Source organism: Erythrolamprus reginae, chromosome 1, assembly GCF_031021105.1.
Source record: "Erythrolamprus reginae isolate rEryReg1 chromosome 1, rEryReg1.hap1, whole genome shotgun sequence".
NCBI lineage: Eukaryota > Metazoa > Chordata > Lepidosauria > Squamata > Dipsadidae > Erythrolamprus > Erythrolamprus reginae.
In genome coordinates, this window is record NC_091950.1 from 354,787,148 (window position 1) to 354,812,584 (window position 25,437).

The window sequence follows — 25,437 nt, forward strand, 5'->3', positions numbered from 1 at the left end:
TGAATTTTTCTATGCATTTTAAATACTGTGTTTTCCTTATCAATCTAAGTGACATTTCTTGTTCAGCATTTCACAGGACATGCTACAGCAGTCTCAATGCTTAGGTTCATCACAATGTGGCCTCCAGCTGAAAATCAACCTTTTGATGGAATTACAGGCCTTTATTTCTTATCTGGAGCAATGCATGATCGGTTACTCAGTGTGTGGTATGTATTTTTTCAAACTCCTAACAATCACTGTTTGATAATAATTATTAGTCCCAAACTAAGAAATAAAAATATGAAATAAATGAGGCTTGCGGATCATTGCAGTGCACATCTATAATATAAAATTAAACCCATTGACTTTTGCATATCATTGTAGAAGAGACTTTCTCAGCTACTCTGTGAATATTCTACATACTGCTTTCTGGTTTTATTAATAGCAAGCATGAAAGCTTCTTTGAGAAGTTGAGCTCTATATGTGGTGTAGAAAAAATGGGCAAGGAGAAGCCACTTTCCACTTCCTAAAATGCTAGAACCAGGGATCACACAGTGAAATTCAATCTTAGAAACATAGAAGACTGACGGCAGAAAAAGACCTCATGGTCCATCTAGTCTGCCCTTATACTATTTCCTGTATTTTTATCTTAGGATGGATATATGTTTATCCCAGGCATGTTTAAATTCAGTTACCAACCACGTTTGCTGGAAGTTTGTTCCAAGGATCTACTGCTCTTTCAGTAAAACAATATTTTCTCATGTTGCTTTTGATCTTTCCCCCAACTAACTTCAGATTGTGTCCCCTTGTTCTTGTGTTCACTTTCCTATTAAAAACACTTCCCTCCTGAACCTTATTTAACCCTTTGACATATTTAAATGTTTTGATCATGTCTCCCCTTTTCCTTCTGTCCTCCAGACTACACAGATTGAGCTCATTAAGTCTTTCCTGATACGTTTTATGCTTAAGACCTTCCACCATTCTTGTAGTCCGTCTTTGGACCTATTCAATTTTGTCAATATCTTTTTGTAGGTGAGGTCTCCAGAACTGAACACAGTATTCCAAATGTGGTCTCACCAGCATTCTATATAGCAGGATCACAATCTCCCTCTTCCTGCTTGTTATACCTCTAGCTATGCAGCCAAGCATCCTACTTGCTTTTCCTACCGTCCAATCACACTGCTCACCCATTTTGAGACTGTCAGAAATCACTACCCCTAAATCCTTCTGAAGTTTTTGCTAACACAGAACTGCCAATACAATACTCAGATTGAGGATTCCTTTTCCCCAAGTGCATTTTTGTATATCTTGGAAAAATAGGGGCAGTCAGTTGAAAACAATTATTTACATACGTCATTATTTGTTCATACAATTCATTACCACACAATATAGTCTTCCACTACCACTTGTCTAGCTTTCACAAAGTGTTGGCAATCCATTGGGCAGTACCCTAAATGCAGTATGATTGCCTCTTGTCTATGAAGGCCATCTACATGGAGATCAGTGTGCTTTTGGTTGGCCGCTGTGTGAACAGACTTCTGTGCTAGATTGGCTAGAGGCCACTCCAATTGGGCATTACTTACATTCTTATGCTCTCCAAAATCATTTTTATTTATATATCTCTTCTTCATTTTTAAAAATCTGTCCTGTTCTTTCTCAAGGCAGGTGAGATCAGACAGGAAAGAAAAGAATGCTGTGATGAGTTTCACAGTAACAGATGAGCCAATACATATTGACTTGACAATATCAGAAAGCAAAGAACAGGTAAGAAATAGAGCTTCTTTTTTCAACATCAACATTCGAGTGCAACAATTGAAAGCACTTCAGATAACTATGGGGGTAAAATCTGGTTTAATGGCAAATTAAAATGAATCAGTGATCTCCATTTTGTGTCCCTGTAGATTTCGGTTTCTTTTCTATAGATGATCTATAATTTTTGGTATTAATTTGGTATTGATTTTTTGTGCGGGTAATCCTCGACTTATGGCCACAATTGAGCCCAAAATTTCCATTGCTAAGCAGCAGTTATTAAAGTAAATTTTCCCCATTTTACGACCTTGCTTGCTATAGTTGTTACTGAGTCATTTCCATTGTTAAGCTGGTTGTAAGTCAAAAAGACTGCCTGTCAAAGACTACCTTTTTTTAATAACACACAATCATAATTATAGTTTATAAATTCCAACTTTTTAAGTCTGAAAGGGACTAATGTTTATTTCTGTTTTCTTATGTATATTGTCCAAAATTTGAACAATGCCAAGAAGAATGAAAAGGAAGTTAACCAAGAGTTGCCCAAAGAATTTGTAGCTATAAAAGATCTTTACTTGGCTTTGCATATATTCATCTAAACTTGTATTTTCATTGAAATGAATTGTAAAGAAAAGCACTTGAATATAACTTTTATAAATATGCATGAAATTGTGTTTTCATGTAATCTGTGTGTTTCATGAGCATAAAATGTTTTTTAATAATCACAGCAAAGATCTCACCCTGTTTTGTTTCATTTGCTGACAAACAAAAATGTGTTTTGTTTCTTAGAATATTCAAAATGTCTGTTTTAAGTCTTGGAACATTTTGAGATGGAGATGAGATATAAGCATTTTTCATCTTACTGTCGTACATAGTGTTATTAACTGTTGAGCTTGCTATACACACGTGCACAATGTATAGATAACATTTATTGGATATAAACTAAAACCATTTTATCCTATTTTTAAAATTCTTTCATTGGGTCAGAAAGTAACCAGGAGAGCAAATTAAATATAGTGATTATAATATGAAAACAAATATTACAGTTTTATATACATATACATACACACAAGCATACATGCACAACATTATTTACATTAATAATTATTTATTTATTTTATTTATTTATTCAATTTTTTAATGCCACCCTTCTCCTTAGACTCATTAATAATTATTTATTTATTTTATTTATTTATTCAATTTTTTAATGCCACCCTTCTCCTTAGACTCAGGGTGGCTTACAACATGTTAGCAATAACACTTTTTAACAGCCAGCATATTGCCCCCACCATCCGGGTCCTCATTTTACCCACCTCGGAAGGATGGAAGGCTGAGTCAACCTTGATGCATAGTATTTAATACTAATTCAGTTGCTAAGCTTATAATTAAATCTGGACTACATAGTAAATTCCATATTTTAGGAATATTGCATCACTTCTATGAAAAGTTTCACATTTAATTTACTATTGTAAGATGAAGAATCTGCTAGATCCAAGAGAGGTATCTCTCTTAGTAGCTACAAGTATTGCATTGAAGAAAATAGCATTACTGTATGCTCTTGGTTTGGATGAAGTTGTTACTGAGCGGAAAATGAAAATATTCAACTCTTTCAGAGCTTGACAAATGTTTCCATGTTTGAATTTTAAAAGGAAATTTTGATTTAAATCAGTAATCATATATTTAAGATGATTTATTTAAGTCTCATTCTGTTTAAGATAAATGGATAGTTGGATATACTAAATTACAGCATTTTAAAACTTGATGGTGAAATTATGCTTTTTTTTCAGCCAGTGAAGATAGCAGTAGTATGCAGGGATGGACAACTGCATTTGTTTGAGCAAGTTTTGAATGGGTAAGTAAGGTTAAAAAACCATATGTTTAATCTGTTTATAAAAATAAACAAGCCTCTTGAAAGAATTACTGAGACAAGTTTCAATGGTAATAAAATATATCCAATCATTCATCATCTTTTGCTAGTATATCTAAATGTTTTCCAAGCAAAAGCAGGTGGCCAGTGGTTCCATTCTTTATAAATCAGGTGTGGAAGTCCATTCACAATAGGATATTTTCTTTGTTTCCCCATTGCATTCAATAAGTGTCCTTCTGATACCTGTGGACACACTGTAAATTCTGGACTCGTTGCAGGTTATTTTGGTGTGCGCTTGTGTGTGTGTGTAAGTAAAAGCATAAGAAAAAAGGCATATTTTTTCTCAATAGATTCCAGTTCCTGTGAAACTGGATGAAACCTTGCAAAATTGGATTATTTGAGTTTAGTAAATTGGCCCAATTGGGCTTATCACTTTGGCCCAATGATTTTTTATTAACATACTAGAAAATAGTAGGTATCGTGTTCCTCTAACATTCCTGTGTAGAAGAGTACAGTACTTTCAGTCCATGTTGACTTCCAGGTCCAGTTTTGATTCTCAGAGTGTTAGTACAGTTGTGCTCATAGGTTTACAAACCTGGGCTGAATTCATGATGTCCTGGCCATTTTTCAGAGAATATGAATGATAATACGAAAACCTTTCTGTCATTGATTTGGTGTTTGGCTGAATCAACTGTGTTTACTCTTTTGCAATTACAGAAACTACCCAAATGATCCTGACCAAAAGTTTACATACTCTGGTACTTTGGGCATGATAACATGCACACAGGTTGACACAAAGGGGTGTGAATGGCTATTAAAGGTAACCATCCTCACCTGTGATCTGTTTGCATGTAATCTGTGTGTGTATAGAAGGCCAATGAGTTTCTGGCTGCCTGAAAGACCCTTGCATCCTTCATCCAGAGAGACAAGCCTCAAGCCTTCTGGCACAAAGACATTTGGAATGATGAGATCAGAACTGAGCTTTTCGGCCACAACCATAAATGCTACATTGAATGCTGTGATGAAAAGTATATCATTCTTACTGTGAAACACAGATGAATCGCTGATGTTTTGGGGATGTGTGAGCTACCAGAGCACAGGAAATTTGGTCAGAATTGATGGCAGGATGAATGCAGTATGTTACCAAAAGATACTGGAGGACAATTTGCATTCTTCATCCCGGAAGCTGCGCATGGGATGTACTGACAATGATCTTAAACACAAGGCCAAGTTGACCTGTCATTGGCTACAGCAGAATATAGTGAAAGTTTTGGAATAGCCATCTCAGTCTCCTGACCCTCAATATCATTGAGCCTCTCTGGGAAGATCTCAAAAATGCAGTTCATGCAAGACAGCCCAAGAATTTACACAACCTGGTGGCTTTTTGCTAGGAAGAACGGACAGCTTTACCATCTGAGAAAATAAAGAGCCTCATACACACGTACCAAAAAAAGACTTCAAGCTGTCACTGATATTAAGAATTGGGCTATGTAAACCTGTGATTAAGGTCATTTGGGTAGTCTCTGTTGTCATTATGATTGCAAAAGAGTAAACACAGTTGATTGATAATAAATGGCTTCAGCCAAACAGTAAGAAATGGCCAGGAAATCATAAATTCTGCCAGGATATGTAAACTAATATGAAGTCCAAACAATTTTCTCAGTTATAATGTGATCTTAGCCTAATTTTCAGCAAGATGTGATTGTATGTATGTGTAAATATCTTAACCCTGCTGTTCTGTTTAAGAAAAGTAACAAATCTTCTGTTCCCGGGTCACCCTGACCCGGACCGAAAACTCTTCATTTGCAGTGCTTATGTTTGGTCTTTTTGAAAGCTTTTTTCACTTGGAAAGTAGTCTGAACATTTCTGCACACAATGATATGAAAATTGAAATGAAAAAAGTAAATCTTATTGGTTTATTTTGCGGATATAATGCACGCCCCCCCTGTTTTTGTGAAATTTTTTTCAATTTATGGATAGTTTTGCTTGCAAAATGCATTCTATTTTACTAAAGTTGGTATGGGATTGGTAGCTTGAACATTTCTGAACATAATGATATGAAAATTGAACTGGAAAAATTGATGCATATTGGTTTATTTTGTTGATGAAATGCACGCCCCCCCGTTTTTTTTTAAATAGTCTTCACTTTATGGATAGTTTTGCTAGCAAAATACATTCTATTTTACTAAAGTTGGTGTGGGATTGGTAGCTTGAACATTTCTGAACATAATGATATGAAAATTGAACTGGAAAAATTGATGCATATTGGTTTATTTTGCACATAAAGTATGCCTCAATTATTTCAATTTATATAAAAATTATGCTGTTAATTTCAAACTTACATACTTTTTTTTAGTAAAATGGATTTGTTTCATAAAATTAGTTCTCTGGCTACAATGTGGTTGATTTTCAAAAGGATATTCCAAATATTTCTAGACAAATATGTATAAACAGTGACAATAATGGCACACAGCAAGGCCGAGGGGGGGTGGCCCTTTTGTGGCAAAAATAAACCAATAAGAACCATTTTTTTCAGTTCATTTATATTTTTCTTATATTCAGAAATGTTCAATTTAGTATATCAAACCTTTTGGGGGAAAATTCCTTAGGGATTTGTAGCCTTAAAAAATAGAAATTGACACGAAATTAAAAAAGGATGGGGGGGAGGGGCTTTTTGATCAAAATAAAAATATAAGTCTCAATTTTTCCAGTTCAATTTTCATATCATTATGTTCATAAATGTTCAAACTAGTTTTCCAGTTGAAAAAGTTTTCAAAAAGATCAAATTCAAGTACCTAAAAAAAATATTTTTGGTCCGGTCACATACGAACAGAAACAGATTCAAAGTTATGATTTTTTTTTGCCCAGAAAACAATTAGCCACCACCCCAAAAATATTTTTTGATGATCAGCATTGTTAAATTGAGTAAATGAATGCCTAAGATTTTAAAGAATATTTCGGATTTGGAGCATAAAAAAATAAAAAGTGAAAATGGTTGCAAGCAGCCAAGGGGGGGAGGGAGGCCTTATTTCTGATGTTAAAAAACCAATAAGAATCATTTTTTTCAGTTCCTTTATATTTTTCTTATATTCAGAAATGTTCAAGCTACCAATCCCACACCAACTTTAGTAAAATAGAATGCATTTTGCAAGCAAAACTATCCATAAATTGAAAATAATTTCACAAAAACGGGGGGGGGCGTGCATTATATCCGCAAAATAAACCAATAAGATTTACTTTTTTCATTTCAATTTTCATATCATTGTGTGCAGAAATGTTCAGACTACTTTCCAAGTGAAAAAAGCTTTCAAAAAGACCAAACATAAGCACTGCAAATGAAGAGTTTTCGGTCCGGGTCAGGGTGACCCAGGAACATAAGATTTGTAACTTTTTTTGCCCAGCAAAAACTAAGCCCCCCACCCCCCCAAAAAAATTATCATAGAGAGAACCCCTGAAATGATGAACCTACATGAAATTTCAAGTTTCAGATATGCAGGGAAAAATTTTTACAGGGACTCAAACTTGGCTTCGGGTCACATACGACCCGAACAGAACAGCAGGGTTCCAAGTCCCCATACAAATACTTTACATAACTTACTGCATCATACAGTATTAGGTTTTACCAACTTAGTTGAATTTACATTATCTTATATCTAAGCCAAACATACTCTGGTTATTAAATATATGATAACTCAATTATTTTTAGTAAGTGAAACCATTACAGTATAAATGTTGTTTATATGTTCAACAAATTGTTTTTCTGTAGTTATTGCAAAAAGCCCTTGATATCCAAATGTACAATCCAGATAGCAACACCTGGAGAAGAAAATGATTCCACACCAAAGCCAGTCCCTATCTTAGCAGCTGCATTTTGTTCAGATAAGGAGTCATTGCTACTTGTGTATGGGAATTCCTTACATCCTGTTATTGAGAAAGTGGTACGTATGGCTTTCTTAAATTCCAACCTTTAATAACATATTTTTTAAACTTCTAGATAAAATTTATTTTTTTTCTAAATACAGTGATCCCTCGATTAGCACGGTCTCGATTAGCGCGAAACGCTGCAACGCGGTTTTTCAAAAAATATTAATTAAAAAATAAGTCCGCGCTAGTTCTCTCTCTCTTTCTCTCCCTGTTGCCGGCGTGGTATATGAGAGAGAAAGAGAGAGGCAGAGGTCGGGCGCATTACCGGGAGGTGGAGGCGGTGTGGGGACGCTGGGTGCCGGGGACACCGAGGAGGGGGTGGACGTGGCCTCTCAGCTGCAGAGCCGAACAAGGGCGGAGGCAACGGCGGAGTCCGGCGCTGGGGCCATGCGGGGCCGCTCATCCAGGGGGGCGTGGACTGGCAAGTCGCCCTCCTTTCTCTTTCTTTCTCTCTCTTATACCACACCGGTAACAGGGAGAGAAAGAGAGAGAGCGGAGGGCACCTTGCCGGTCCACGCCCCCCTAGATGAGCGGCTCCGCATGGCCCCAGCGCCGCCCAGGCAAAGGGGAAACCTCAAGATCGCTTGCCGCTTGCCGTATTGCAGCGAAGGAGGCGAAGCAAGGCTCCAAGCTGCAATGCGGCAAGCGGCAAGCGATCTTGGGGTTTCCCCTTTGCCTGGGCGGCGGGAAGACCAAGGGAAGGTTCCTTCAGCCGCCCAACACCTGATCCGCTCCGCAGCGCGGCAGCAGCGAGGAGCCGAAGATGGGGTTTCCCCTTTGCCTTTACCCCATCTTCGGCTCCTCGCTGCTTCCGCGCTGCGGAGCAGATCAGCTGTTGGGCGGCTGAAGGAACCTTCCCTTGGTCTTCCCCGCCGCCCACACGCAAACTCCACCATCTGCGCATGTGCGGCCATGAAAAAAAATGGCGCGCATGCGTAGATGGTGTTTTTTACTTCCGCACCACTATAACGCGGAAATCGATTAGCGCGGGAGGTCTTGGAACGTAACCCCCCGCGCTAATCGAGAGATCACTGTAACCTATAAAATTCTACATTTTATGTATTTTCTTCAAGAAATACTGATTTCAGAAAAACTCCTCCCCCTCCCCTCCAGTAAATCTATATTCTTAACTTTGTACACTGTACACTGTTACATACTATTTAGTAATGATATTTTGCTAGACCTATTAGGGCATAGATTAAATGTTTAAACAACTTAAATCTGCTTTGGAAGAATGAAAACCCACAAAAATATTAAAGTTGTTTCTTTATCATCTTCATTTAATAGACTTTGAATACTACGGAAAGACACATCTGCTTTGTAAGGGATATTCAGAAGACTCTGACCCTGAAAACTGAAATGGCTATAACAAAGGTGAGATTTGAAATCAATATTTGATCCCTAATTAGATATGTCAGTTGTTATTATGAAATGAGATGGACTTCAACAGGATTTAAAATATATATCCCAGTTCTTTAAAAATACAAATGTTTTGTAATTGAATAAAACCTAAACCAATTTAGCTCCTTTACTTCAATAATAACTAGCATATTCTGTGTTTGGTTGAGTTAATACAGTTAAAGATCTGTATTGCACTTAAGAATGCATACAAAATAGTTTCATGCTTGCTTTACTCATATTTTGTTTACCTGCATGCTTACATGGATGAACAAATCAGTGCAACAAGTTAGCTACATGGCTTATACGCTAATCCATGAAACAGAATGTTTACGGATCCTTGGATGTGCTGTGATGACTTGGTTGTACTCATTGAATTTCTCTGATGACACCTTGTCTTAGCTCGGCTGAGCACATCGTTCAGATAGAATAATGGGTAGAAAGGAATTGCTGTCTAAAGCATTTTGGCCTGCTATTATAGAATATAATTTGCTTTTTTCACAATTTTCTGACTAGAGCAAAAGTTCAATGGGTTATTTTGTGGAAGGATTATCTCTTGAATTAAAAATATGCATTCAGTGTTTGGACTGATTTGTCAACGTCTGATTTTTCTGTTATTTAAGGGTGAAGTCCAAAGTCAGTTTTGTTGGTTCTGTCTGATGTCTCTTAAATGTAATCCATAAATCGTGATTTTATTGTTCATACTGCAAATAACCTGTATCATCTTTAATGGCATACATAACACTGGCATTTCCAAAGAAAATAGGATGCAGGTCCTCAGCAACTAGATAGCAAAGATGGAATTTTAGGGATATTCATTTCTTATGAAAATTATGTTCATTTAGATTCATAGGCTATACAGTGATCCCCCGATCATTGCGAGGGTTCCGTTCCAGGACCCCTCGCAATGATCGGTTTTACGCGAAGTAGCGCTGCGGAAGTAAAAACACCATCTGCGCATGCGCAGATGGTGTTTTTACTTCCCAGCAGCGAGGAGCCGAAGATTGGGGTTTCCCCCAACTCCTCGCTGCTGCCGCGCCCGCCGCTTGTCCGCCGCCCGCGTGCCTGCCCTTCGCCCGCCCACGCCGTTCGCTCGCGCCGCTTCCCAGCTGGGAAGCGGCGCTGGGGGTCTTACCGGCCGCCCACTCCTCGCTGCTGCCGCGCCCGCCGCCTGCCTGCCCGCTCGCCTGCCCTTTGCCCGCCCACGCAGTTTGCTCGCGCCGCGACTCAGTTGGGAAGCCACGCGGCTGTTTTAAAATGTCGCCGCCGGCATGGGGGGCTTCCTAGCAGCCCCCCAAACCCGGGTTGGGGGTCCGGGGGGTGCTGGCAAGCCCCCCATGCCGGCGGCGACGTTTTAAAACAGCTGCGCGGCTTCCCAACTGAGTCGCGGCACGAGCGAACCCGGGTGGCCGGGCGAGCAGCGAGCGAACGGCGGGTGGCCGGGCGAACGGCGGGCGAGCGGGTGCTGGGGAGGGCCTTTAAACAAGCAGAAGATTTATGGTGGCATTCCATTTTAATTATGTCTGGATGCAGGATTTCCTTGGGCTTAAGCTGCAATCACCCACAAAGCTTGGGCTTAAGCTGCAATCACCCACCCTCCCGCCAGCAAGAGGGGGAAGACCCAGGGAAGCCGCCCAGCAGCTGATCTGCCCGGCGCCATCTACGCATGCGTGGCCATAGAAAAAAAGGGCACGCATGCGCAGATGGTGTTTGTACTTCCGGGTTGAAAAATCGCCATATAGCCGTTTCGCAATGATCGGGATCGCAATACCCGGGGGATCACTGTATTTTGAAAATAGTTTCTGTAATATGCATAGTATCTAAATTGTATCCAGCAGCGGGAATCAGCAGTTCTATGTGTATTGTAAAATAGGTACTGTGGCTTCTTAATTAAATTCCATAAGTGATAAATATAAATGTATTGTGCTTCTTTGAGAATAAAAGAAAAGGCATGTAAATTCCAGGGAATTTCCCCCCCCCATGTTTCAGAGCAGATTAACTACAGATAGTTCTCAATTTACAACAGTTGTTTAGTGACCATTCGAAGTTACAGTGGCATTGAAAAAAGTGGCTTTTGACCATTTTTCACACTTACAACTGTTGCAGCATTCTCCATGGTCACATCAAAATTCAGATGCTTGATAACTGATTCATGTTTATGTCATGTGATTGCCTTTTGCGAAATTCTGATAAGCAAAGTCAATGGAGAATGTAGGTTCACTTAACTGTTACTAACTTAATAATTGCAATGATTCACTTAACTGATAAGAAAGGTCATAAAATTGGGCAAAATTCACTTAACAAATGTTTCACTTCGCAACAGAAATTTTGGGCTGAATTGTCATATGTTGAGGAACACATGTGTAGAAAAACAATGAAAGGCCCTATGAATTTTGCTACAAAAAGTATAAAAATAATTGGAAAGGTGAAGCATATTTTTATCAAATTTTCACCCACTTAATCAATATATATCTAAAGAATTCCATCAAAGTTCATTTAGCTTTTATTTCCTTGTTGGAACAAAACCATTATTTGAACTATAAAATATTGATTGTATTTTTTGGAAGATGAACTGTACAATTGCATTCTCAATTAATTATTAATGAATTCAAACTTCTGTGGGTGCAAGTGTATCAATTGATGAAGAATTTGTAGCAGTTTGGTATTTATGGATGCCTTAGTTGGGCTCTCAAATTTATGATTATGAAGAAATAAGCACTCTATTAGGGAAATTTTGGGGGAATTTCTCTAGGATTGTAAATTGTGATATATATGCCCTAGCTGTTCAGTGCAATTTAAAAAAAAGAAAAGTTTGATTTTTAATTAAATTAGTTCAGATATTGAGTTTGATCAAAAATATTAAATAAAGAACATATAAATATCTTTGTTCCCTTTAAAATTAGGTGAAAACTCCTGTAATCAACTCTGAGGTCAAAACATTAGTACCTGGGATTCCTGGTCATAGTTCAACTGTGAAATCTTCAGTATGCGGGGATAAAAATAAAAGGAAGACAGATGGCAAAGAGGTAATTATTCTCCATCCAGTATTCTGTATTTAACCCAAACCAACTGTTGAATATTAATAATCTGCTTTGTTATGCTTCATACTCTTAATTAGCACTTACTGATTTTTTTAGAGTATAATTTTCAGGCTGTGTTTTGAGAATTTGTATTTTCCTCAGAGAGGAAATACAGATTTTACCACACATTTATTTTTTCTGAAAGAAAGTATTCCCACCACTGGAGAATATTAGGTGCATTCTAAACATTGTGTTTTTTTCATGTAGGCAGAGGCAGTCCAAGGATGTAATTTCACATGAACAAAGTAGGTGGCCCAAAATATTGAGATAAACATCTGTGCCTGTTAAGTCAATTCCATCCCTTTCTCCAGTGGGAAGAAGGTCATTACTCCTTTTTTTCTCTTTTTTTAATGGAAGGAGAACAGTAGAATAAGCCTGGCTTTAGAGCCAGTCATTGTTTAGAGTAAGAAATTCAAAATACAACATACATAAGATAGGTGCTATGTAGATCAATAACTGAAGAGTCAAATCTGATTTTTCTGTTAAGTGATGGAGATGTGCTCTGTGATGGAAATGAGATTTGTGGCAGCAAAAATCTAATCAAAACTATTCCCTTTAGTATGTATTTGATTACAAATCCTACTACCTATAGCTAGAGTGAAGACTGGATAAAATTGTTGAATATCTACCATTTCTCCTGTTTTTGAAGATCGGTTTTCTAAATTCAAACATTTAAGCTCAATTATCTCTGACTCTGGATTTTACCATGCCCTTAAACCTGGAAGCACAATGAGCTATCAATTTTGTTACATGCAGTTATAGTATTATAAAGGAGAAATGCTCACAACAGGTAGCACAAAAATGCTAAACTTACTGTATAATTTTTTTTAATATCTAGGAGAGCATTGAAGATCGCCTTAGTGCTATGGATATTGATGTGATGAAAGTAAAACAGCCATCCGGAAGCCTTCCACAGACTGATAATTTTGCAGTGCTTTTGGTTCAGGGTTTGGAAAGCAGTGATCCTATGATTTTAAATGTAAGTATTAAAAGTAAGGATCTCTATAAAATCACAAAATTATCAAAACTTGAAACTTCATTATATTTGGAGTGTTGCAGGTTTTTGTATCTTTATGACACTTGCTTGTTTATTATAGAATAATGACACATAAATCTTTTAATAAAGGACTTTACTCAAGCTCAACTATATTCCCACTTTTTGAAGGAAAACAATGAAACTAAATTTTATATCCGTTAGGATTAAAAAGTTATCTCCTCCAAGATCCTTAAGACCCATTCTTTTTTTTTTAACAGAAAGTGCTTCAAACCAAGAAGGAAGCAGTAATAAAGAAAACAGTAGCCAGAATTCCTATATATTCTGTTATTCCACTACTGCGTGAGGTAAAAGATTTAATATTAACTACTGCAATTTTAGCTTTTCTAGTATACCTATAATAAAAATTAAACTTTTTATTCTAATTACCGTATTTTTCGCTCTATAAGACGCACCTGCTGATAAGACGCACCTAGATTTTAGAGGAGGAAAATAGAAAAAAAATATTTTGAGCCAAAAAAGGGAGAGGAAGAGAGGAAGGAGTGAAAGAAGGGAGGGAGGGAGGGAAGAAGGGAGGAAGGAAAAGGAAAGCAAGAAATGGAGGGAGGAAAGGAAGGAAGGAAGGAAAGAAAGAAAGAAAGGGGGAAGGGACAGGAACAGAGGAAGGAAGCAAGGAAACTTATGAAAGGGGAGAGTAAGAGAGGAAGGACTGAAGGGAGGGAGGGAAGAAGGTAGGAAGGAGAAAGAAAAGAAGAAATAGAGGAAGGGAAGGTAAAAGAGAGAAAGAAAAAGAGCAAGAAAGAAAGCAAGAAAGAGAGAAAGAAAGAAAATGAAAGAGAAATAAAAATAGAGAGGGGGAATGAAAGAAATGGAATGAGGGAAGGAAGGAGAGAAAGAAAGCAAGAGAAAGAAAAAAGAATGAAAGAGCAAGAGAGCAAGAGAGAAAAAGAAAGAAGGAAAGAAAGAAAGAAAGAAAGGCAACTTCAAAGAAAGGCTCACTGAGCATCTCTCACTCTCTCTCTCTTTCTATCCCTTTCTTTCTTTCTCTTCCTTTCTCTCTCTCCTCTTTCTTTATCTCCTCTCTCCCCCTTTCCCTCTCTCTTTCTCTCTCTCTCTTGCTATCTCTCCCCCCTCTCCCTCTCTCTCCCCCCCTCTCCCTCTCTCTTTCTCTCTCTCCCTCTCTTGCTATCTCTCCCCCCTCTCCCACTCTCTTTCTCCCTCTCCCTCTCTTTCTCTCTCTCCCCCTCTCTCTTTCTCTCTCTCTCCCCCTCTTTCTCTCTCTTCTTCTCACTTTCTCTCTCTTGTTTCCTTTCTGTCTGGGCAGATGGCTGCCTTCTGCCTTGGGGCGCGATTCGCCCCCTCTCCTCCGCCGCCGCCGCCTTCTGCCTTGGGGCGTGATCCGCCCCCTCTCCTCCTCCGCCGCTTCCTGCCTTGGGTGAGCAATCCGGGAGTCCGGGACTGTGTGGCTTTGCGCCATGAAGAGGAAACGGCTCCGGCAGCAGGGAAAAGTCGGCCGTTTTCTCTTCATGGCGAATCGCGCCCCAAGGAAGAAGGCGGCGGCGGAGGAGGAGAGGGGGCGAATTGCGCCCCAAGGCAGAAGGCAGCGGCGGAGGAGGAGAGGGGGCGAATCGCGCCCCAAGGCAGAAGGCGGCGGCGGAGGAGGAGAGGGGGCGAATCGCGCCCCAAGGCAGAAGGCAGCGACGTTGGAGAGGGGGCAGATTGCGCCCCAAGGCAGGAGGAGGCAGCGGAGGAGAGGAGGCAGATCGCGCCCCAACGCAGGAGGTGGCAGAGGAGGCGGATCGGGCGGGCAATAGGGCAGCGTGGAGAAGCCAGGGGCGCATTTGGCCGGAGGCACCGTGGGGAGGCAGGGGCGGCCGCGGCTCCCTTTACTCCTATTGCCACACCTCCCCGCCCCCGCCCACCTCCCCGCGGGCTGGCAGGGGGATGGGGAGCACGCGCCCGTGGAAAAGGGCGCTCGGGTGTATTTGGGGGTGCACGCCTGCTCACGGGCGTAGCTTACGGGGAACGGTGGGCCAGGCAGCAGCTAGCCAGCCAGCTGGCGGGATGGCGCTTCCGAATTCGCAGCCTCCCCCCCTCCCTGCCTGTATCTTCGCTCCATAAGACGAGGCTGATTTTTCATCCTACTTTGGGAGGAAAAAAACTGCGTCTTATGGAGCGAAAAATACGGTACATAATAAATAGAATTGATATATTGGTAATCCAGTGTATGAAAAGAGATTATCTTTGATTTTCCAAATTTTTGGCTTGCCCTGTCTTGTTTAAGTAAGCCTTGAAACTCAAATTTATGGACTTCTGTTTATCTCAGGGTAAACATTTCTCTAGTTTGATGTAATATTTAAGTGAACTAAGAGTCATTGTGTTGGGTGGGTGGGGGGAACCTCATTTTACAGAATTTACTTAGTTTATATACTTTTTAATTTTAACTACAAATATTTTGAAATTATTTAGACTGTTTGAGAATTCATGTATCTGCATTTTGTTGAAGATTATAATTTATATAAGAATCTGAATGCATCTCAGTCTTTACATTCTCCACTTCTGTTTTAGATCACAAAAAGGTTACAAGGGCATCCATACAGGTAAGAATAGATTACCTAATATTCTTTCTGATAATAACAAATAGTGGGGGTGAAGGGTTGGTTGTAACAGGCACTGTTTAAAATATTGAGCTGGGTTATTCATTTCAAAGCCATGTTGAATAGGGTGTTCTTTGTATATTTCACTTGCTTGTTTAATTATAACTAATACATGGTTCAAAGATGGCTTGGAAAAAAATCCTTAGAAGTTCTGGAAATGCAGCACCTGGTGTTCATTAAACCAGACATTTGTAGAAGCCTAAAAAGAAAACATAGCACTGCTTTATGAGACACATTTGCTTTAAAAAGTGGATTTCTTAAAATGTAAATCTGTATGGGATTATATAACTGCAGATTAGAGCTGCAACATTAACTTTATACCTGAGATTCTAAAAGGTTAAAAAGGATAAAGTTCATATATCCGTATGTTGTACATTCGTCTGTTTTAGAAAAATAAGGGGAACCCTAACTATAGCATTTAGATTTATATACCGCTTCGTAGTGCTTTTACAGCCCCCTCTAAGCGGTTTACAAAATAGCATATTGCCACCAACAATCTGGGCCCTCATTTTACCCACCTCGGAAGGATGGAAGGCTGAGTCAACCTGAACCGAGGGTGAGATTTGAACTGCTGAACTGCAGCTAGCAGTTAGTTGAACTATCCTGCAGTGCTGCATTCTAACCACTGCACCACCCTGGCTCTAATTCTCTTTTTATTGTTGCCTGTGAACTGTATAGCTGATAAAAGATATTCCATTGATACTTTTATATATAATATTATTTCTCATTAATGTGTGGAAGTTTATTCATCTGTATCTTTATAGATGCAGTTTAAACTTATCATCTTGAAATATAATTTAAAAAAATAAATAAATTCTGACCCTCTGTAATAAATGAAAGATTTTGCTGTTATTTTCTAGTGCTGCACAAATGGTTCGATGGTTAAAACCTGTTCTAACGATGCATGCCTCCTACCTTTCAACGGTAAGTACTCTGATACACAGGGCTTTTTACCATTTTGGTTTCATCTGGTGGATGCATGGAGAGAAGGCATTTCCAGACTAATAAAGGAGAACATTTGTAGCTCACGGTAGAAATAAAAAAAATCCTCGGTGCTCTCTGCTTGCTTTTTTTCTTGCAGATGTTTCATTACCCAAATTAGGTATCTAGTTTAGGTAATGAAATGGCTGCAAGAAAACAACCACCAAGCTCAGACAACTCCACAGGGGTTCCTAATAATTTTCAGACCATCCAATCCTTCTTGCCTGTCTACTCTTCTGACTATATTGCACAGGCTTGCTAAATTAAAAGAGAATTGATTCAAACCTGCTAGAGGGCCAAAAACAGAGAAGAAAGGAAATTAGATTTCATGAATTACCTTTTGCTTCTGCAGTTATTGTATACAATTTTCCCTCATGTCGAATTTATGCTTCTTGAATTATTTTATTTAAAGTGAATTCCTTTCACAGTTGCCATTGCCATTAACTCTTGTTCCAAAGTTCACTAATACAAAGTGAACATCATATTAAGTGTATAGCATGGCAGTATAATTTTTGCCTCTTAAGATGAAAAAATTGACAAAATTTGAAATTGGATGAGGTCAAGTGTTTAATCGTTCAGATGACACATTTAAAAATTATGCGATCACTTAGAGCAGTCTTTAAGCAAGGTTTATATATAAATATAAATAAATATTTTGTATGTTTATTATAGAAATGGCCTAGGACTACATTTGCATATGTCTTCATAGTTCTCTGTTGACTATTCTCCTTTTTTTCTTTATCCCCCTCACAGTTGCCAGATCTAGCCTCCCAGCTGGGAACATTATATGAATTAATGGAAAGCAGAGTAAAAACTTTGCAAAAGCTGTCTCGCTTGCATGGAAAACTGTATCTTATTATCACTCAAGTAAGTTAAAGTTGATAATCTTACTCCACAGAAAGAGTGTTGTTATGAACATAAAATTTATTTATTTATTTTATTCATTTATTAGATTTGTATGCCGCCCCTCTCCATAGACTCAGGGCAGCTAACAACAATAATAAAACAGCATATGACAAATCTAATATTTAAAGTAACTAAAAAACCCTTATTAAAAATCAAACATACACACAAACATACCATGCATAAATTGTATAGGCCTGGGGGGGAAAGGAATATCTCAATTCCCCCATGCCTGACGACAGAGGTGGGCTTTAAGGAGCTTACGAAAGGCGAGGAGAGTGGGGGCAATTCTGATCTCTGGGGGGAGCTGGTTCCAGAGGGTCGGGGCCGCCACAGAGAAGGTTCTTCCCCTGGGCCCTGCCAAACGACATTGTTTGGTCAACGGGACCCGGAGAAGGCCAACTCTATGGGACCTAACTGGTCTCTGGAATTCATGTGACAGAAGACGGTCCCGGAGATATTCTGGTCCGATGTGGTTATGTTACTAATAAAAATGAGATCTTCTATTAAATGTGGGAGGGTTGCCAGTGCACCAGAATTTATAACACGAAAGAACTCCAATGATCCCCCTCAGAGTGATTTTGGGAGAAATGAAACTACATATGATCAGTGCTGTAGCCGTCTTAATTACAAAGCTTTCCATCTATGATAATTTTCTGTAAAATAGTGCAGCTATAATGCATAATTTTCAAATGTAGAAGGTGAGTCCCAATATTAAGAGTAGCTTTCCGTTGACCGTTTGAGGCTGCAGAATTTCTGTGTGTTTGATAATTCAATTATTTTCATAAAAGGTAAATCAATTTGGAAAAAGAAAACATTTATGTTAAGACATCCAAGGAACTTCCAATCTTTTAATGTCAAGAAGCCTTTTATCCCACTAGAGGCCTGTATAATTTTGTTTAGTAGTGGAGTTTTACAGAGTCACTGAGAATACAATGATAAAGGCGCACAAAATTTATTTCTCCTAATCTTCAGGGATGGGGTTATAATATATTTAGAGATATCTTCTTTTCAGATGGATGCTAAAGCACAATAACATATGTATTCATGTTTTCATAAGGCTGCCTAATTATATATTTATTAATAGAAAGACAGAACATAAATCTAATAAATTGAATAGAACAAGCCTATAATGATATTTAGCTGGAAAATAAATAGATTAAAACATTTTTTATCTCCAATGGCCATTGTTCACTGTAATTTAGTAGCAGCTGCTGTTTCTTTTCTTGATGTCAAAATTTATTCAGTTCAGCTCTTGTAGTGAAATATAAAACATGTAATTTGTTAGAGATGCTCCAGAGTCTTATTAATGCAGAAACAATTTGATTTTTTGAGTAGAGAAAAAAATCTGTTAATTTCAGAAAAAAACGAAATCATTTTTAATATTTGGGTTGGAGCTTCAGTTATCTTTTTCTCTCTAGATATTCCCCCCCTGTACTTAGTTGCCACCCTAAGCATATAACAGCACTGGACAGTGTGGTTGCACTGTCACTTTCAGTTGCACCTAAATAAAAGCTTTAGTTAGTTAGAGCCTGTTCTGTATAAATAATAATGTAGATTCTTGTGATAGACATTAAAAAGTTTGTGTCAAGTGACATCATCAGTTTGTAAGATGCCTTCACTACTTGCTACAGGCTAATAGATATTTTGAGGTTTTTTTTTTGAAAAGTAGGTTCGACACAATAGTGTGTAATATTTTTACTCAAAACATACAAATATTGCTTTTACAATATTACAATTTAAAAAGAGGGCAAATCAAGTATTACTAAACTTGTGAAAATATAATTTAAACAATCATTTTATTTTATTGCAATTAAAACTTCATTATTTGACAAATTAGTGATAGTGTACAGAATTAGCACTTATAAAATTTTGTACAGTCAATATTTTCTATTTGATGTAATGTAATTTGAATTCAACATAAGCTACAATCTCTGTTGATACCAAATACTTTCTTTTTAGGTGGCTGCATTAGAACGGGTTCAGGATGTTCCTGATATTGATCAGACTGCAAAACTAGTATATGAAGAAGGTAAGCAAAAGAAATTTGGTATTAATCAATTTGGATCAATTAGCAAATAAGATAGGAAAATATTCTGTAGCTCAGGCTTAAAATTAGGGCTCCTTCGTGCTCGCCGAGCTCGGTCATTTTCTTGCCGATATTTCATTACCCAAACTAAGTAACATCAGAAAGCACCCAGGGCCCCTCAAGATAGTGTATTCCTTTTTACTTTCTGGCTCTAGCCGACTTTTCAGCTGAATCCTGTCAGTTAAAATTGAATGCTTGGGGAATAGAGAAGTATAGTAAATTTTTAAATCAGACTTCTTAGGAAAACAATTCAAAGATTTCTTTAGATACTTTGCTCATGGGTTTTGTCCCTATTTTCCACATTATACTTCCTGTCCTTGTTTCAATGCCCTCAGTGCGATGTCTAAAAAGGGAGGAGCATCAGACGTTTAATTGAAAGTACAGATTTTTGGGAAGGAAGTACAGAATGAAATTAACAATGTGCTAAACATTAATTGGATAATCACGAAAGAATTAGCAACACTAGTTAAACATGGGGAATTACGAGAGTTTAAAGAAATCAAAACAGCAGCTTTGGAAAGCGCTCAAGCAGTAGTGGTATTAGGGTGGAAGGACAGCAATAAATGGACAATCCAGAATTGGTACTGGTACATGGTGGACCACATCCACTTCGAAATTATGGAAATAAGATTAAATAACTTTGGTGAAAATAAATTGGAGAAGCTGATGGCACGATGGAATAAGGTGAAAGATTATATCTTAAGTTGAATATATGACGACAATGTGAAAAATAAATTCCAATCACTTTTTGTATGTAAAGGAATGTAAACCGGAGCTAAGGAAGAAATTGAAATTTATTGTAAATAATTTAACCCCCTAAATAGTGGTGGGATTTATTGGTATTGGGCACTTTTTCTTTAAGATTTTTTTGTTTGTTTGTTGTAATAAAAATTTAATAAAAAAATTATTTTAAAAAATTGAAAGTACAGATTTTTGACATGTTGACAGTAGACACATTCTCTGTGCACAGCCTGAATATGTAGAGAAAAAAAGCATAAACCTTCTAAGACCATAAACCAACATTCTAGCTACGTAGAGTAGCTAACTTTGCAGATGTTGACTCTGAACTTCCCCCAGTACAACAGGTGATTGATTGCAATTAGTCTTTGCTGTTGACCACTTTGTTTAATAACAGTTTGAACAATGGTTGGAGGGAGGGGAGGAGACAGGTCTCTGACCAACCCTCACATCTACAGTTGTTTAAGAGTTCCATTTTCATGTAATCACCATTTGGGCAAAACTGATGAGCTTTTATGATCATTGTAGTATGCCACAGTCACGTCATCTGCATTTGCAAGCTTCACAATGAGCTTCCAATAAACAAAATTAATGGAGAACATGGAAGTAAAATTGAAAGTCACAGTCATGTGATTGAAGCCTCGCTTCACAGCATGGTAATTTGATTAATTACAAAAGCATTGTCATAGTTCTGGTGTGGACACATGATTTTTCTGCCACTTAGTGACAGAATTGAAAGCCACAGTTGTGGTCACTACACAAGGACTACCTATGCAGACAATCCCCTGGGTTAAGAATCAGGTTCTGTTCCTGTCTTTAACTCAAATTTGTATGCACATTCAACTTTGTATTCAATGAGAATACAAGTATTCAATGAGAATTATGGTTTCCTCATTGGCTTTGCTTGTCAAAAGGTTACATGACCCTGCCACGCTTCTGAATTTTGGACACACGACCTTGGGGGTCCTGCAGTGGTCATAAGTATGAAAAATTGTCACAATTTACCTTTTTCAATGCCTTTGCAACTTTGAACAGTTAGTAAATGAACTATAGTCAAGGACTACAATATACTTGTAGCTATACTGATGAGATGCACCCAAAGATATATTGATGAGAAGTTCTCAAAAACATTTTGGGTGGCCATTTTCTTTATTTAGTGGACCATGTTTATTTTCATTTAGTTGCAAATATCACACATTGGTGTTCTTTATCGACAGAATCATCAGACGATGGTTCAGATGACGAGATGGCTGGGGAGAGAGATTCAGATGTAAGTAAAGTTCAGTGTCTTTCTTCACATATTTAAGAGGTTAAAAGTGATTATAGTGAATGCATATTTTGTAATGCTCTCTCGCTCTCTCCCTCAGGAAAATTGGGATGAAGATGATGAAGAGAAGAATGAGAGAGATGAACAGTCGGACAATGAACAGGAAATGGCAATAGAAAAAGAAATCAATGGAGAGTCAGATTTGGATCCAGAAAATGAAAGTGAAGAAGAATAGCACACTGTTTAAAGAAAGGAAACTTGTTGGAGCTGGCTACCAAAATCGGTCATTTCTGGATTGCCATGCTGGAAGCCACTTGGAGTACACACTTGATTCCTAATATATCTGGTGGCATATTGGAAAACTGTTGTTTCCAAATCTGGAGCGCACAATGATGCTATCGTTCCTCAGTTCTATATATCTAGGGATCACAGTGAAACAACTTTCTTCCACATAGCAAGCAAATTATTATTTTTTATTTGGATATTCATTTTACAGCTCAAGTTTAATAGCTTATCTATCCCCATTGGGTGATGGCCCTATTGCAGCTTTGTTTTAAGTTCTGATGGATTGAAGACCACTCTATCTTCCTAATCTGCCTTAGTTAAGTACTTTCCTAGTTGGCATCTTGCTACATTTTTTTGGAAGAAAATAAATATTTTTGTAAGACTCAAAAACATTACTTTGAATTTCTTGGTACTCCTTGCTCTTTCCTCCACAACATCCATTCTCATAAGAGAATTATTCATACCTAAGCAATGATACATTGCAAACCAGGTTATAAGACTAAATTGACTTTTTTATATGTGTGTGTAAATCAGTCATTTTTCATGTACTTAAAAAAAAAGACTTGTGCTTAATCCTAAATGTTTGGTTTTTTGCGCTTGTATATAAATTTATTTGCTGATCTAGGGAGAGTTCTTTGGACGGAGAAAAATAATGAAAAGGGGGAGGGCAGAGACTTGTGAACAACATTACACAAAACATACATTTATTATGAATTTTTAATCTTGGGAAGAAGGGCGTTGCTAGTAGCTCAATTAAGTTGAATATAAACAATTGGGTAAAGTTTTTTGAGCCATTCACCAGTATAATGTACAGTTTAATTTGTCTATAATTGGAGCTGTTGCGACTTAATGCTGCTCTCCTTTGTAAAGTGAATAAATATACATTGTCTTTATGAAGTATTAGTCTGTGATATATGGAATGTAATGAAATGCTTGTAACTAGAATTTTGTACTGAAGATGCACCAAGCCCTTTTTTGCTATCATGGAGCAAGTTTGGAATAAATTCTAGTTTTTTCGAGCTGCCTTGTTGCATTGTAAAGGGTAATTGTCACTTACCAATGATAATTTGAACCGGGAGCCCCATTGTTAAATAACGGAATGGTAAGATACAATGTCACTTGGCTGCACCAACTTAACAGTTCTGATAGTTAGGTGAATCCCACGTGGCTGCAACATCTCACAAGTTTTGATGTCCATTTTTGACCTTCAGATGGTTTCCTCACTGATTTTGTTGTCCGGAAGCCAGATGTGAAGGTTGAATATGCTGGTTATGTACTTAGGACGCTGTGTGTGACATAATTGTGAGCCAGTTGCCAAGGATCCTGAATTGCAATCATATCACCATGGAGACTGCAGCCACTACGACCTTGAGGACCTGTTGTAAGTATCCCTTGTTCAGCGCCATCACAATTTCAGTTGCTGAACAAGTGGACAATAAACACTACGTGTATTTTGTTCTTTTTCTGCAACTTGAATTTGTTCATATCTGAGCTGAAACATGGGTTGGGTGGGTTCCATGAACCCCTGTAAACATTAAGTTTTAACTAAATAATATGGAGATACTTTATAAATACAGTGATCCCTGATTTTTCGCGGGGGATGCGTTCCAACACCACCCGTAAAAAATGAATTTCCGTGAAGTAGAGGAAAGATATTTTTTTATGTATTTAACAAGTATTTGGACTTTTAAAACACCCTTTGCATTAAACAGTCATTCTATAATGTTTCTCAGCTGGAATTTCATGTGATATCCTACCAGTTTCTTTAATAGAGTACTGTAGTACTGTAGAAGAATTTTATGAATTTTTAATGGATTTAAAATTTTCAATGGATTTAATGAATTTAAGCCCCCTTTGTAAACCTGTGAAGTAGTGAATCCACAAAAGATGAACCGCGAAGTAACGAGGGATTACTGTATATCGGTATGACTGGCTGAGGAATTCTAGGCATTGAAGTCCACAGTTATTAAAAGTTGCCACATTTGGAAATACCTGAGATAGGTCATGGAAACCTCCATGTCAAGCCATCTTATATCACTGCAATGGCATTTTCAAATAAAATGATGTTCACCAATATCCTGTATTCATTCCCTGCCATTCAAACTAGGAAGATAATAGTACAAAGAACTTCAACTACTTCGAAAATTATATTAACATTTACTATAGCATAAAATACAATGAAAATGAAGATTTTAAAGGGAGAGTAGAAAAAAGGTGTTGACATCTGACTCCTAACGCAGTAAAGTGCCAATATAAATACGGACTACATTTTTACATTACCAATAATTACTATGATCCAGTTCTAAATAATTATAAAATTTTCAAACCAAATTCTAAATTTCATTTTTTTTAAAGCATGAAAACTAGAAACTATCCCAACAGAAACAAGGTCAAATACTCTTTCTTTAAAACAGTTTACATTGCATTCTTAACCAAATCCATTATTTTCTCCCCCTCCCACCCTTCAATTATGGGAAGTAATATATACTATGTTTCTGTTTACACTTGTTAATCTTTCTAAACATTAACAAAAATTGTTACACTCGTTTAAATTTAACATTTTCATTTTTAAGACTAACATTGCATCTTTTTTAACATCCTTGCTCTTTCGCGATTTGTTTGGAACATAGTTGAAGTGAATTCTTTTGTTTAAATACTCCAAAATAATTTTTGCAATCTCTGGCTTAGATGGAATCTGTTGCGTCGTCTGTTCTTTAATTCCCTATAGATAAGCTGGTATCTCCTGGTCAAATCAAAATCCATTAAGGTCAGAAGATGTTAGCTTTCCACAACAAATAATTCAAAAGCAGAAACTATAACTCAAATGTCAAATAAATGTGGCAAATTCATGAAAATAATGGAAGAAAAAAAGTGTCCCACACTTTTATTTTAGCTCACTTCTAACAAACCTGTTCATCCTTCAATAATGTCCCCCAAATTATACTTCAAAAAGGAGTAACAGGCTGTGATCAAAAAGACACTCTTAGCTAAGTAAATACAAGTAGTCCTCAACCTATGACCACAATTGAATCCAACATTTCTGTGGCTAAGTGAAACATTTGTTAAGTGAGTTTTGTCCCATTTTATGACTTTTCTTACCACAGTTGTTAAGTGAATCACTGCAGTTGTTAAATTCGCAACACAGTTAAATGAATCTGGTTTCCCCATTGATTTTGCTTATATCAGAAGGTCGCAAAAGGTGATCACATGACCCCGGGACACAGTAACCGTCATAAATATGCATCAGTTGCCAAGCACCTGAATTTTGATCAGGGATACCGCAACAGGTTGTGTGAAAAACAAGTCCTCTTTTTCAGTGCTGTTGTAACTTTGAACAGTCACTAAATGAGCTGTTATAAGTCAAGCTACTTTAATGTAAAGTGTTGGAGAAATGAAAAACGCAACTTATTGTCAAGTTAAAATAAAAATAAAAAGATGTTCTTTTCAATACCTCCCATCTTATGGATGACTCACCTGGCTGCTCCTGAGGTTTGCTTCAGAGTCTCCTTGAAAATTGCCACCATAAAAA

General features: G+C 37.7%; 1 protein-coding gene across 1 annotated transcript in view; it reads left to right on the plus strand.

Annotated features, from left to right (window-relative positions):
• Positions 1-22,927, plus strand: part of WDR43 (WD repeat domain 43) — a 31,066-nt gene extending 8,139 nt beyond the window's left edge. The window contains exons 5-18 of the mRNA XM_070734296.1: positions 67-206; positions 1,641-1,743; positions 3,513-3,577; positions 7,359-7,530; positions 8,804-8,890; positions 11,818-11,940; positions 12,833-12,973; positions 13,249-13,335; positions 15,557-15,588; positions 16,506-16,569; positions 17,380-17,493; positions 19,492-19,561; positions 21,574-21,626; positions 21,724-22,927. Of these exons, the coding sequence (XP_070590397.1) occupies positions 67-206; positions 1,641-1,743; positions 3,513-3,577; positions 7,359-7,530; positions 8,804-8,890; positions 11,818-11,940; positions 12,833-12,973; positions 13,249-13,335; positions 15,557-15,588; positions 16,506-16,569; positions 17,380-17,493; positions 19,492-19,561; positions 21,574-21,626; positions 21,724-21,858 (1,386 nt within the window). The 3' untranslated portion in view covers positions 21,859-22,927. The remainder of the gene's footprint in view (positions 1-66; positions 207-1,640; positions 1,744-3,512; positions 3,578-7,358; positions 7,531-8,803; positions 8,891-11,817; positions 11,941-12,832; positions 12,974-13,248; positions 13,336-15,556; positions 15,589-16,505; positions 16,570-17,379; positions 17,494-19,491; positions 19,562-21,573; positions 21,627-21,723) is intronic.
• The last annotated feature ends 2,510 nt before the right edge of the window (positions 22,928-25,437 follow it).